Source organism: Littorina saxatilis, linkage group LG16, assembly GCF_037325665.1.
Source record: "Littorina saxatilis isolate snail1 linkage group LG16, US_GU_Lsax_2.0, whole genome shotgun sequence".
NCBI classification, from domain to species: Eukaryota; Metazoa; Mollusca; class Gastropoda; order Littorinimorpha; family Littorinidae; genus Littorina; species Littorina saxatilis.
The window spans coordinates 17,686,204-17,701,203 of NC_090260.1; the positions used below are offsets into that span (position 1 = coordinate 17,686,204).

The window sequence follows — 15,000 nt, forward strand, 5'->3', positions numbered from 1 at the left end:
AAACGAAATGCAACACCAAGACTGTTCATCGTTCGACAAGCAAAGGCTGTGTGTTCAGCCTCAGGTACAAAATACAAAACGCAATGCAACACCAAGACTCAGGGGCGGACGAGGGGGGGGTTTCTGGGGTTTCCGGAAACCCCCCCCCCCCCCCCCCCCCCCCAGCCAAAAAATAAAAATATTTTTGTGTGTTTTTTTGGGTTGAGTTTCAATTTTGTGGGTATTAATCAGTGACAAAATCTGCTGCCTGGAACTGGTAATGATCATCCTCAGAATGCACCAGCTTGCACCATTTTGCATCCTTTTTGCATCATCGTTCGACAAGCAAAGGCTGTGTGTTCAGCCTCAGGTACAAAATACAAAACGCAATGCAACACCAAGACTGTTCATCGTTCGACAAGCAAAGGCTGTGTGTTCAGCCTCAGGTACAAAATACAAAACGCAATGCAACACCAAGACTGTTCATCGTTCTACAAGCAAAGGCTGTGTGTTCAGCCTCAGGTACAAAATACAAAACGCAATGCAACACCAAGACTGTTCATCGTTCGACAAGCAAAGGCTGTGTTTTCAGCCTCAGGTACAAAATACAAAACGCAATGCAACACCAAGACTGTTCATTGTTCGACAAGCAAAGGCTGTGTTTTCAGCCTCAGGTACAAAATACAAAACGCAATGCGTTCACCAAGATTGTTCATTGTTCGACAAGCAAAGGCTGTGTTTTCAGCCTCAGGTACAAAATACAAAACGCAAAGCAACACCAAGACTGTTCATTGTTCGACAAGCAAAGGCTGTGTTTTCAGCCTCAGGTACAAAATACAAAACGCAATGTAACACCAAGATTGTTCATTGTTCGACAAGCAAAGGCTGTGTTTTCAGCCTCAGGTACAAAATACAAAACGCAATGCAACACCAAGACTGTTCATTGTTCGACAAGCAAAGGCTGTGTTTTCAGCCTCAGGTACAAAATACAAAACGCAATGCAACACCAAGACTGTTCATTGTTCGACAAGCAAAGGCTGTGTTTTCAGCCTCAGGTACAAAATACAAAACGCAATGCAACACCAAGACTGTTCATTGTTCGACAAGCAAAGCGTGTGCTTTCAGTCTCAGATACAAAATACTTTTCTGCATGAAGTGGGTTTCTTTCTGGTAGTGTCCAAAACGATTTTGACGTTAAAAGAAATGAAATGGGTCAGCCATTCTATATCTCTGAAGCTTGACATGCAACACAGCATTCAACTCTCGCTTCACACGTTGTACTAAGCTGTATAGTTTACAATGAACACAACACAGCATTCAACTCTCGCTTCACACGTTGTACTAAGCTGTATAGTTTACAATGAACACAACACAGCATTCAACTCTCGCTTCACACGTTGTACTAAGCTGTATAGTTTACAATGAACACAACACAGCATTCAACTCTCGCTTCACACGTTGTACTAAGCTGTATAGTTTACAATGAACACAACACAGCATTCAACTCTCGCTTCACACGTTGTACTAAGCTGTATAGTTTACAATGAACACAACACAGCATTCAACTCTCGCTTCACACGTTGTACTAAGCTGTATAGTTTACAATGAACACAACACAGCATTCAACTCTCGCTTCACACGTTGTACTAAGCTGTATAGTTTACAATGAACACAACACAGCATTCAACTCTCGCTTCACACGTTGTACTAAGCTGTATAGTTTACAATGAACACAACACAGCATTCAACTCTCGCTTCACACGTTGTACTAAGCTGTATAGTTTACAATGAACACAACACAGCATTCAACTCTCGCTTCACACGTTGTACTAAGCTGTATAGTTTACAATGAACACAACACAGCATTCAACTCTCGCTTCACACGTTGTACTAAGCTGTATAGTTTACAATGAACACAACACAGCATTCAACTCTCGCTTCACACGTTGTACTAAGCTGTATAGTTTACAATGAAAACAAAATAATCTTGAGCACTGGCACGTACTTTCTTTCTTTCTTTATTTGGTGTTTAACGTCGTTTTCAACCACGAAGGTTATATCGCGACGAGGGAAAGGGGGAGCTGGGATAGGGGAAAGGGGGGAGATGGGATAGAGCCACTTGTTAAGTGTTTCTTGTTCACAAAAGCACCAATCAAAAAATTGCTCCAGGGGCCCGCAACGCAGCACAATATATGATGACCTCACTGGGAGAATTGTCCTTTGTCGCTGCCCTACACGCCACCAGGCGTGAAAGGCACTAAGTAAGTAAGTCACTGGGAGAATGCAAGTTTCCAGTACAAAGGACCAAACATTTCTTACACACTGCCTGACCAAAATCCTTACAAACATTGACCACATTCTATACAAGAACCACTTAACAAGGGTCAAAGGAGAAACAGAATCCGTTAGTCGCCTCATACGACATGCGGGGTGCAGAGAAATAAGGATGTGGAAAAGAAGACTTTTGGTAAGTGAAATAAAGGTGATGGATCCAGTCAGGTAGAAATAAGACAACAAGAAAAGAATTGGAAAACTGCAGGGAATAGTAGGGAGAGTTTTCTTGGAAGGAAATATAGGTGAAAGGACTGGTAAGGCAGAAATAAGACAAAAGAAGAAAAGAAACAGAACCGTTAGTCGCCTCTTACGACATGCTGGGTAGCATCGGGTAAATTCTTTCTAGTCCCAACCAATATGGGACTCCCCCTAACCCGCGGGGGGTACAGGCACGTACGGTTGTACAAAACGCACACACACACACACACACACACACACACACGCACACACACACACACACATTCACAGACATCTGCACAAATCTGCAAGCAAACCATGAAGGAAATCTTGTTGCTCTGTGTCTGTTAACAAGTTTATTACTTCAAAACATAATGCTAACTGGAAAAGATTAATCCAGACCTGTGGTGGATCGACAAATCGATATCAGCTATCACAATCAAGTGTGACAAGAAAAGTCACGTTTGTTTCAAAAACTTAAAGATTATATGTGTTGTCAGTTTGTCACCCTATGAGGGGGGAAATGAACATGAGTGACAACGTCTTGCCTTCACATGGATAGAGGGTCAGCAAACACCAGTCTGTTCATTCGTTGTGTTCAAACCCCTCCAAGTCGACCTCTCCAGCCTCGTCAGGTTCAGATGAGTCTCCAGCCTCGTCAGGTTCACATGAGTCTCCAGCCTCGTCAGGTTCAGATGAGTCTCCAGTCTCGTCATCCCCAAGGAAGGGGGACATTTTTTTTTTAAACAACAGCAAACTGAATCATCTTTTTCATTTGCCTTTACTCTAATGATCGAAAATAGGGGTGGGGGGCGTTTACTAGGTACTATACCCTGTGCGCAGACGTTGACCAAAAGTAGGGGGTGGGCGTTTACTCGATACAAGGTAGTTTACGGTAGTTGTTCACATTAGGCGGCAAATTCAAATGCTGGTTGATGGTGAGTCAGGGAAGTTTGGAAAATCTTTCCATCTGAAACAGCAGTAAAGAACGGTTTTAATCAAATTTGATTCTTTTTTAAGACGGCTATAATAATCCTCCATCAGTTATGTCCTTTGGCCAAATCGCCTCAGAAACCCCCCCTCCCCCCAAAAACAGAAAGGTGCGTGGATTGCTTGTTGGTTTTGAACCTCCCTCCGCGGGGCCGATTTTTTTTTATTTCAATGAAAAGTGATTCAAAACAATCTGTGACAAGAGGTAGTCCTTTTATTCTGAAGTTGTCATGACGTTAATCATTTACTTTCCGTGTCAGTCATCAAGCACATCATGACAGTAGCGGTTTACACAGGACAAAAATGTCACGAAGTTAATCATTTACTTTCTCGTGTCAGTCATCAAGCACATCATGACAGTTAGCGGTTTACACCGGACAAGAATGTCATGAAGTTAATCATTTATTTTTCTCGTGTTAGTCATCAAGCACATCATGACAGTAGCGGTTTACACCGGACAAGAATTCAATTCCACTTGGACACACACGGAAGATCAACTGCATGCTCTCTGTGCACAGTGGCTATTGTTTGCTGATTAAGTCATTCCGTAAATGACACCCATGTCAATCTATGAACATGACTTTCGCTAAATGATGCCGCTCGTCACAGAAAAAAGCTACACTCATTCATGTGAAAACAGTTCGGTTTACCATCTCAGATTCTGGGATTAGACCATCCCTTCACTCGGTAAAAAAAACAAAAACCTTAAATTAAGCTTAACCCTAACACTGGTGCAATTATGTAACACATGTTATATAGCCACTGGTGAATTAACAGAGGGAAAATAAAGAACAAGTCGCGTAAGGCGAAAATACAACATTTAGTCAAGTAGCTGTCGAACTCACAGAATGAAACTAAACGCAATGCAACGCAGCAAGACCGTATACTCGTAACATCGTCAGTCCACCGCTCACGGCAAAGGCAGTGAAATTGACAAGAAGAGCGGGGTAGTAGTTGCGCTGAGAACGATAGCACGCTTTTCTGTACCTCTCTTCGTTTTAACTTTCTGAGCGTGTTTTTAATCCAAACATATCATATCTATATGTTTTTGGAATCAGGAACCGACAAGGAATAAGATGAAAGTGTTTTTAAATTGATTTGGACAATTTAATTTTGATAATAATTTTTATATATTTAATTTTCAGAGCTTGTTTTTAATCCAAATATAACATATTTATATTGGATTGGATTGGATTGGATTGGATAAGATTTACAGTCCAGTGAGGTTACCCTCATGGAAATTCGGGCTGCTTTCTCCCCGGGGAAAGCGAGCTGCCATACATACGGCGCTACCCATATATATTTTTTTTTCCTGCATGCGTGTATTCATGTTTCCTGAGACTTAATGCCGTGTGAGATGGAATTTTTTTTACTTTATTCCAAGTCCCACGGGTATTTGATGGACATTTTTATCTATGCCTATACAATTTTGCCAGAAAAGACCCTTTTGTCAATCGTGGGATCTTTAACGTGCACACCCCAATGTAGTGTACACGAAGGGACCTCGGTTTTTCGTCTCATCCGAAAGACTAGCACTTGAACCCACCACCTTGGGTAGGAAAGGGGGGGGAGAAAATTGCGGCCTGACCCAGGCCTGAACACGCAACCTCTCGCTTCCGAGCGCAAGTGCGTTACCACTCGGCCACCCAGTCCTATGTTTTTGGAATCAGCAAATGATGGAGAATAAGATGAACGTAAATTTGGATCGTTTTATAAAAGAAATATTTTTTTTACAATTTTCAGATTTTTAATGACCAAAGTTATTAATTAATTTTTAAGCCACCAAGCTGAAATGCAATACCGAAGTCCGGGCTTTGTCGAACAATACTTGACCAAAATTTCAACCAATTTGGTTGAAAAATGAGGGCGTGACAGTGCCGCCTCAACTTTCACGAAAAGCCGGATATGACGTCATCAAAGACATTTATCAAAAAAAAGAAAAAACGTATGGGGATATCATACCCAGGAACTTTCATGTAAAATGTCATAAAGATCGGTCCAGTAGTTTGGTCTGAATCGCTCTACACACACACACACACACACACACACACACACACACACACACACACACACACACACACACACACACACACACACATACACACACACACATACACCACGACCCTCGTCTCGATTCCCCCCTCGATGTTAAAACATTTAGTCATAACTTGACTAAATGTAACAAGTCGCGTAAGGCGAAAATACAATATTTAGTCAAGTAGCTGTCGAACTCACAGAATGAAACTGAACGCAATGCCATTTTTCAGCAAGACCGTATACTCGTAGCATCGTCAGTCCACCGCTCATGGCAAAGGCAGTGAAATTGACAAGAAGAGCGGGATAGTAGTTGCGCTAAGAAGGATAGCACGCTTTTCTGTACCTCTCTTTGTTTTAACTTTCTGAGCGTGTTTTTAATCCAAACATATCATATCTATATGTTTTTGGAATCAGGAACCGACAAGGAATAAGATGAAAGTCTTTTTAAATTGATTTGGACAATTTAATTTTGATAATAATTTTTATATATTTAATTTTCAGAGCTTGTTTTTAATCCGAATATAACATATTTATATGTTTTTGGAATCAGCAAATGATGGAGAATAAGATACACGTAAATTTGGATCGTTTTATAAATTTTTATTTTTTTTTACAATTTTCAGATTTTTAATGACCAAAGTCATTAATTAATTTTTAAGCCACCAAGCTGAAATGCAATACCGAAGTCCGGGCTTCGTCGAAGATTACTTGACCAAAATTTCAACCAATTTGGTTGAAAAATGAGGGCGTGACAGTGCCGCCTCAACTTTCACGAAAAGCCGGATATGACGTCACCAAAGACATTTATCAAAAAAATGAAAAAAACGTTCGGGGATTTCAAACCCAGGAACTCTCATGTCAAATTTCTAAAGATCGGTCCAGTAGTTTAGTCTGAATCGCTCTACACACACACACACACACACACACACACACACACACACACACGCACGCACATACACCACGACCCTCGTTTCGATTCCCCCTCGATGTTAAAATATTTAGTCAAAACTTGACTAAATGTAAAAACGGTCATAATTATAGGTTTTCGCATCCATGGGAGGTAATCGGAACCGACCAAACAGACTGAGCCAGCAGCGCGACATATGTCGTGACAACCAGGTGACAGTATACGTAAAGTGGCGCGACATATGTTGCGACAACCAGCCAAAGGTTTAACAGACTTGGTGTTCTCTGTGCACAAATGTGTTTTTTATGATGAATCAATTTCCAAAGAGCCACCGGTGGTTTGTTGAGAAAGCAATCCCTTCAAAGATTTCAACTTACCCCGGCAAGTGTTCAGGGTGTTGATTTTAGTATGTGTTCAAGTGGAGGGATGGTGTATGTCATGACAAAGACTGGCCAGATCTGAGATGGTGAGTCGCACTGTTTCCGAGAGACGGAGTACGGCTGCCTTTGACGTTAGTACACAATCTCGCAGTACTATTTGCAGGACGTTACACTCACAAGGATATGTCCCAGACTCTCCTGTTTTGGTTCAGTGCAGAAATGGCAGCCATGTCGGGGCCGCTAAGCTGGAAATCAAACAGCTGCAACAAAAATGTAAAAACAAAATGATAGAAAAAAACCACCTCCAGAATCTTAAACTGACAGGGAGCTCGTATCGTGAAGCGTACAGAGCTGACAACTGCTACGCTGAATGTAGCATGCTACGTCGTTTAAAGGCAACTTGCTATGATGTTACGCCACGCCTTGAAATTGCTACGCTCAAACACAAGCACGCAACAGGTTGCTCTTTCTTGTGAGTCCTGGTCCTCATTTCTCATTCTCACTCCGTGTAGCGGTCACAATTTGTGTCATAAAACATTGTCAACATTAAAAAGTGGCACTGCAGACATTCTCTATTGGCCGTTATGTTTCTTTTGTCTGAGTTTGTTGTTAATGTTAAAACGTAGCTGTCCCGAATTGAGCCCGAAGTCAATTTTGCGAAAATCTGTTTTTCCGAAAACTCAGTGCGGCCAGCTTAGCGAAGTATAACTTGTGCAGTCGACTTCTTCCAGTTAAGGACAGGCTTGATAGCCTGAATAGCAGTCGACTTCTTCCAGTTAAGGACAGGCTTGATAGCCTGAATAGCAGTCGACTTCTTCCAGTTAAGGACAGGCTTGATAGCCTGAATAGCAGTCGACTTCTTCCAGTTAAGGACAGGCTTGATAGCCTGAATAGCAGTCGACTTCTTCCAGTTAAGGACAGGCTTGATAGCCTAAATAGCAGTCGACTTCTTCCAGTTAAGGACAGGCTTGATAGCCTGAATAGCAGTCGACTTCTTCCAGTTAAGGACAGGCTTGATAGCCTGAATAGCAGTCGACTTCTTCCATTTAAGGACAGGCTTGATAGCCTAAATAGGCGAATGAATGTTAAACAAACTACACTAAAACAACATTTGCTACGCAGACAATTTAACCCAACAAAATAAATTCCTGTTCTTGAGGTTTCAACACGACACAAAACAATAGGACAGACACGCGCTCGGAATGACGTCATCTCGCACACACAATCCAGGGAGAAACGTCATCTCGCACACACAATCCAGGGAGAAACGTCATCTCGCACACACAATCCAGGGAGAAACGTCATCTCGCACACACAATCCAGGGAGAAACGTCATCTCGCACACACAATCCAGGGAGAAACGTCATCTCGCACACACAATCCAGGGAGAAACGTCATCTCGCACACACAATCCAGGGAGAAACGTCATCTCGCACACACAATCCAGGGAGAAACGTCATCTCGCACACACAATCCAGGGAGAAACGTCATCTCGCACACACAATCCAGGGAGAAACGTCATCTCGCACACACAATCCAGGGAGAAACGTCATTCGAATCTAAAACCGATACTGCCTTTCATTTCTGAATTATTTCCAAGTAACCAAAGGGAAGTAAGCGCTCTAAATGCATACGACATGTCATGTGTAATAGAGTAAGCGAGAGTTATACGGAACCTTTTCTCCTGGCACCTGACAGAATAACAAGCATTGAAATGAACAAGCGACTTTCATCCTCAAAAAAGGAATGATCGCCGCCAGCTCATAATTATGTTCATCATTCTTCAAGGCACTCTAACTGACGCCTACACAGTCATACACAAGAACCAGCTTTTATTCCTGACCAGACATATAGTCCTTAGATCAAGACTGGTTTTAACAGAACAAACACACACATTGTTATAGGGTCGCCTCGAAAGTAATCTTGATCTCAGGACTGTGTCCAGTCAGGAATAAAAGCTGGTTGTTGTGTATGACTGTGTAGGTAGTATGGGACGAACAATTTCCATTGTGGAGAATGCAGGTGAGGACATACACTACCTGCATGTTCTGACGAATCCGGTCTGGGTTGCTGCTCTTGGGAATCACGGCCACATTCATCTGTATGCACCAACGTAGAATCACCTGTACAAGGCAAGAGAACGTAGAATCATCTGTACAAGGGAAGAGCACGTAGAATCACCTGTACAAGGGAAGAGAACGTAGAATCACCTGTACAAGGGAAGAGAACGTAGAATCACCTGTACGAGGGAAGAGAACGTAGAATCACCTGTACAAGGGAAGAGAACGTAGAATCACCCGTACAAGGGACGAACAGGTAAACTGCAGTGCTTGTTGTAGGCCTACTTCAAAAGCCAGGATGATTATACATCACAGGTATTTTCGGCCAATGTATCACATGTGTCATTGTTCTACGAGACCGCCGTGCAACACTTTTTTTGTTTGTTTTTTTGTTTTTGTATTCTGGACCAAAATATGACATTTGACAATGGTCTCGACATTTGTTGTTCAACTAGAACGCTAGCGCGAGTTGTGTCAAATGTCATATTTTGACCACTGACGGTTAGGTCCTTGTGCCACACCGACGATGCAAAAAACAATTCCCACCATTCACAGAACGAAGACACACCGCTGTTGGTTGTGGGTATGTGTTCAAGAGAGTGCATGATGCGGACCCCCCCTTCCCCCCCCCCCCCCCCCCCCCCCCGCCCTCCTTTCTGCCCGAGTAGGTATCATCGTTCTCAGGACAGGTAACCATGGTCATGTTTTTTAAGAGTTACCGTACCTGAGCAAGTGGAAACACGGACTTGAGTCACACACTGAGTGACGTCATATCCATCATTACGCGTCATCATTTCTTACTATTCAGTTACCATCCTGGAAAAAGGAAGCGACAAGCTGTCGTAATATTGATTAAGAACAGGGGCGGACGAAAACAAATTGGAAAGCTGATTCTATGACCATTTCTAAGTTCAAATGGCACCAGATGGCACCATTTTGCTTCTTTGGGCCAAAACCATTTCCCGGGGGGCATGCAAATTCCCTTTCGGTTCAAAGTGCACCCCCCCTTACAAAGCAACTGATCCGCCCTTGAAGAATGTACCAAACCTGGTAACTGTTGTGTTCTCGTTTTGTGTAAATGTTCCCACATTGGTTTAAACATGGTTTTATTCAATTAAACATGGTCAGTGATGTTCATAGTCTTGGAGCACGAAGCAATATGGCTTTTCCGGAGTGTGGGGCATACAGAGTCGAGCAGCAAACTGGACCCAAACCCGACCAGGAGTGGTCAATTCTATGGGTCAAGACAACAAAACATGTACGGGGTAACAACAAGAACAAAACAGGAATGGTCAGTTCTATTGGTCAAGACAGCAAAACACTAACGGGGTAACAACGAAAGCAAATGGACCTTTACCTGCGCGGCAGTCTTGTCATACTTGGTTGCCAATGACGTCAGTACGGGGTCTTGCAGCAACGTCATTGTTCCTCTACTGTCACTGAAATTACGTCACTCGGTAAAGTCATAGCAAAGGGAATACATTACACAAGTCGCGTAAGGCAAAATCACTACATTTAGTCAATTTGTCGAACTCACAGAATAAAACTGAACGCACTGGGGGGGGGGGGGGGGCATTTACAAGGTAGTTTACGGTATAATTATGTTTTTATGCAAGAAGAGAGAGAGAGAGAGGGAGAGAGAGAGAGACTGAGAGAGAGAGAGAGTGTGTGAGAGAGAGAGAGAGAGAGAGAGAGAGAGAGAGAGAGAGAGAGAGAGAGAGAGAGAGAGAGAGAGAGAGAGAGAGAGAGAGAGAGCAATCAAAACACAACCCAGTCACCTGGTAGTTCGAAAACTCAATCTGAAACTGATATCGATTGTCGAAGGCATGCCTGCGGTGCATAACTCTGGAAAAGTTGTCGTAGCTGGGAACCGGTCGTTGAGATTCATTCCAACGCAAAAAAAATTATCAGAAGAGTCACCATGAAGTCAAATCAAACGTTAGGTTTTCTCATTTGATTATTTGCTTTGGCTTTAAGTGTATTGCTTCGATTGATAGCTGAATCTGCTTGCAACCGTGCTGTTCAAGACTGTCGTCGAACTGTCGTCTGCTAGACGGGCTAGTGTGAATCCGAGTCGAGTAAACTGCGGGGTTCAGCGACAAATGAGGGAGTGGCATCAAAATGAAAAGAAGAAGACGAAAAGAAGTTGGAGATACAGTTAAGATATATGGGGAAGAGAAGAGGATGTGGGGTGTTAGATGTAGCCAACCTTAGGTGTTCAAACTCAAGACCGGGACAAAGTAGAAAGCGATGTACCGCGACCGACTCTCAGTGCCGACATACAACTTCCAAGCTTTATTGCTTAACGTCTACAACAGGCGAAGTATTGAAGCTTTGGCTCACCTAAACCCGACGACTGAATATGTAAGTGATCCACGTGTGAAAACCGAAACAGAACAGCGCGATGACAGCCAACATTTCTATCCCCGACTGACAAACACTGCATGCGAACTGACTTGGGTCAACGATCAAACCATCACGGCCCGAACTGAATTTGTTGCGCTGCCATTATCGTGCGCAATTCTGGTAAAAATACAAACCCGGTATGCCGAATTGAGTATAACGAAAGCCGATGTCAAATATACACAGGGATATTTTAAAATGACTTTCAAAATGTAAAAGCAGATAGCAGACCTTTTTATAAGCAATATGAATGACTGAATGTCCACATTCAAGTCGAATGACGCCGTCCATTATGCTGACAAATGGGAACTAGCTTTGCGCATGAATTCATTGACATGAATTTCGACTGCGGAGGCTTTTGGCAAGCTGAAAACAGGCACGGGCAGGTTTTAGTGAAAAAAGTAGGTGTTTTTAATGAAAACGTCTGAGTAATGGGATAAATAGCTCACACACCTCGTCCTGAATATCTTGCATATTTTCCCTCGAGTCGATTTTCAGGTATTACCTCGCCAAAGGCTCGGTAATACCTTCGCCAAAGGCTCGGTAATACCTGAAAATCGACCCGAGGGAAAATATGCAAGATAATCAGAACTCGGAGTGTGTAACCTATATATATGTGTTCTCTGTTTGCATGTTTGTCCAGTGTCTTGTCCCCATATAAAGCATATTAACTCTACCTGTCCCAAGATAGGCCAATTGGTTCCAAGAGAATGTTAAAACTAATTATTATCAACCTGTAGTTTCCTCCACGCCCGAGAGTTGAGAAGCTGACCGGTACGACACCTGTGCGATGGCAACACTCCACCAGCTCCCCGTTGGTGTGGTATGGGTGGATCTCTATCTGTCTCACACAATTCATGACAAGGTGTTATATGTTTATCTGCTAAAAATGAAAATCTGAATTCGACGGTTTTCTGACTTTCAAACGTTCCGTCTGTCTGCCTATACCTCTATTTCTCTATTCAACCCACTCTATCTCTCTTTCTGGCCCACCTCTCTCTCCTTTTCTCTCTCTGTCCCCCCCCCCCCCCCCCCGCCACACACACACACATGTATACATCTCTCTCTCTCTCTCTCTCTCTCTCTCTCTCTCTCTCTCTCTCTCTCTCTCTTTCTCTCCCTCTGTCTCTGCCCCCTCTCATTCTCTCTCTGCCCCTTCTCTCTCCCTCTATGACACCCCCCCCCCTATCACTCAACCACACCTCTCTTTCTCAGTCCCCCCCTCCACCCCATCTCTCGGTACCCCGTTTATCTTTTTCTCTCTGCCTCCCCTCCCCTCTCTCTCTGCCCCTTCTCTCTCCCTCTGTGACACCCCCCCCCTCTCTCTGCCCCTTCTCTCTCCCTCTGTGACACCCCCCCCCTCTCTCTGCCCCTTCTCTATCCCTCTATGACACCCCCCCCTCTCTCTCTGCCCCTTCTCTCTCCCTCTGTGACACCCCCCCCCTCTCTCTGCCCCTTCTCTCTCCCTCTATGACACCCCCCCCTCTCTCTGCCCCTTCTCTCTCCCTCTGTGACACCCCCCCCTCTCTCTGCCCCTTCTCTCTCCCTCTATGACACCCCCCCCTCTCTCTGCCCCTTCTCTCTCCCTCTGTGACACCCCCCCCCCCTCTCTCTGCCCCTTCTCTCTCCCTCTGTGACACCCCCCCCTCTCTCTGCCCCTTCTCTCTCCCTCTATGACACCCCCCCCCCCTATCACTCAACCACACCTCTCTTTCTCCCTCTCTCTCTCAGTCCCCCCCCCCCCTCCCCCCTCTCTCTGCCCCTTCTCTCCTCCTCTGTACCCATGTGACCCCTCCATCTTTCTCAACCCGACCTCTCTCTCTCCGTCTCCCTCTCAGTACCTTCCCCCTCTCCATCTCTCTCTCCGCCTCCCTCTCAGTACCTTCACCCTCTCCATCTCTCTCTTTGACCCTCGCAAGTTTATTTATGTGTGAATGTTGTGTGTGTGTGTGTGTGTGTGTGTGTGTGTGTGTGTGTGTGTGTGTGTGTGTGTGTGTGTGTGTGTGTAGGGGGTGGGGGTATGTTGTATTCTTTCCGGTGAAATGTAACCTCATCCCATTAATTTGCCAAATGTTCATCTCTCTGTCTCTTTGTGTGTCGCTGTCCCTCTTCTTCTAAAAGCCTCCAGCCCCCCCCCCCCCCCCCCCATGCCTGCCACCCCCTTCCCCTTTCCACCCCCGTCTCCCCACCATCCCACCCCTGCCCCCACCCCCAAACACCCACAGCCTGACCCAGAATGACTGACCTGGTTGCAGACAGGCCTGTAACGAAGACCCGGGGTGTTGAGAAGACGAGAGAGCTGCTGCACGTTGAAGTTGGACACACCAATACTGCGCACCAGCCCCTCGTCCACAAGTTTCTCCATATCCTGTGGATACCATACGTCATTTGCATTTAAACAAAACAAAAAATCTGACATTGGACACAGATCGACACAACCATGTTTTTCTCTCCACAAAACGGCGCTGTAGCAGAGTAGTTTAACAACGACTGTCGAATACAAAAAAAACAAAAAACATTTATGTGTCTATTCTTTTTGGTTAGAACTATGCTTGATTTTTACGATTTTTGGAGTGAACGCAAACAATTTTGTAGTTTTGGCCAGCCACCTAAATATGAGTTTAAGTCGGCCTATGACGTCGTACGAAGAAGGCAAATCTAATGATTGTTCAATCAGTACATCCTATTCTGTTTTTCGTGTAAAGCTCATAATTATGCACCATTACATGTATGTCCGTCCAAGTCTTAAAAAGAGCATCCTGTGGTATTCTTCCTTGCTTACAGAAAGGACAAGGAGTAATACAGGCGGTAAGGTAAGGTCATGCATGGACACAACACATCCTCGCTTCCCCTTGCATACTACAGGGGCGGATTAGGGGGGTGGTTACAGGGGTTCCGGACCCCCCCTCCCCCCCCCCCCCTCGGTTGTAAAAAAGACAAAAAACAAAAACAAAGCCGTGGGAAGTGATCATAGTTTTCTCAGTATCATTGTTGTACAGTTTTAACTGCCACTCCTATGCGACATGTCTTTCTTCTAACCATACTATATGTGATATGATGTCGGGAGATGGAAGATACATTGCCATTATGTAATACTAACCTTAAAAGAAATAATGAGTGGCTGCTGACACCAGTTGATCATGTTTAAAATCAAGGATAAGCCACACATTGTTTATAAGAAAGCTAAAATTCTTCAGCTTCAGGGAGGCTTTGCCCCCCAGGCCCCCCATGTGAAGATGCTATAATACATCTTGCCACGGTACCCCACCTCTATACCGACCCCTGGATCAGGTTGTAACCCCATTCCCCACCCCCACCCCCTTCAGGCTTAACTGCTCCACCCCTGTACTATATTCTAAAAGTCAACACAGATCTGTCCCGGCTTTGACATGGGATAACAACATCCGGGAGCTTGTAACAACATCCGGGAGCTTGTAACAACATCCGGGAGCTTGGAGACACACCAAATCAGCGATCTGGTCGCATTTTGTACAAGTAGCAATTACGATTTTTTTTAACAGATTTGTTCAAGTTCTCACTCTGCACAGAATTCAACTACACCACTGAATGTTGTATGTGTCCCAAACTAAGGCTACTCTTATTCAATGTGTAAGCCAGAAAAGATGTGTGTTGATTATGTGTATGTGTCTAAGTAAAGGATGCTCTACTAATGACAGTGTACACGATTAAACAAATCTGTGTTAATGTTTGACTCAGATGAGTACAGTCAGAC

General features: G+C 44.2%; 2 protein-coding genes and 1 long non-coding RNA gene across 4 annotated transcripts in view; 1 reads left to right on the forward strand and 2 right to left on the reverse strand.

Annotated features, from left to right (window-relative positions):
- Positions 1 to 15,000, forward strand: part of LOC138950564 (uncharacterized) — a 478,836-nt gene that overhangs the window by 245,766 nt on the left and 218,070 nt on the right. The window lies entirely within an intron of this gene.
- LOC138950553 (uncharacterized) overlaps positions 1 to 15,000 on the reverse strand; it is a 204,190-nt gene that overhangs the window by 104,506 nt on the left and 84,684 nt on the right. The window lies entirely within an intron of this gene.
- LOC138950541 (aldo-keto reductase family 1 member B7-like) overlaps positions 2,821 to 15,000 on the reverse strand; it is a 21,465-nt gene continuing 9,285 nt past the window's right edge. For both annotated transcript variants that reach the window (XM_070322258.1, XM_070322259.1), the window contains 6 exons: positions 13,513 to 13,635; positions 12,002 to 12,108; positions 10,222 to 10,303; positions 8,844 to 8,927; positions 6,982 to 7,064; positions 2,821 to 3,460 (listed from right to left, as the gene is read on the reverse strand). In XM_070322258.1, coding sequence (XP_070178359.1) covers positions 3,412 to 3,460; positions 6,982 to 7,064; positions 8,844 to 8,927; positions 10,222 to 10,303; positions 12,002 to 12,108; positions 13,513 to 13,635 — 528 coding nt within the window. In that variant the 3' untranslated portion in view covers positions 2,821 to 3,411. The remainder of the gene's footprint in view (positions 3,461 to 6,981; positions 7,065 to 8,843; positions 8,928 to 10,221; positions 10,304 to 12,001; positions 12,109 to 13,512; positions 13,636 to 15,000) is intronic.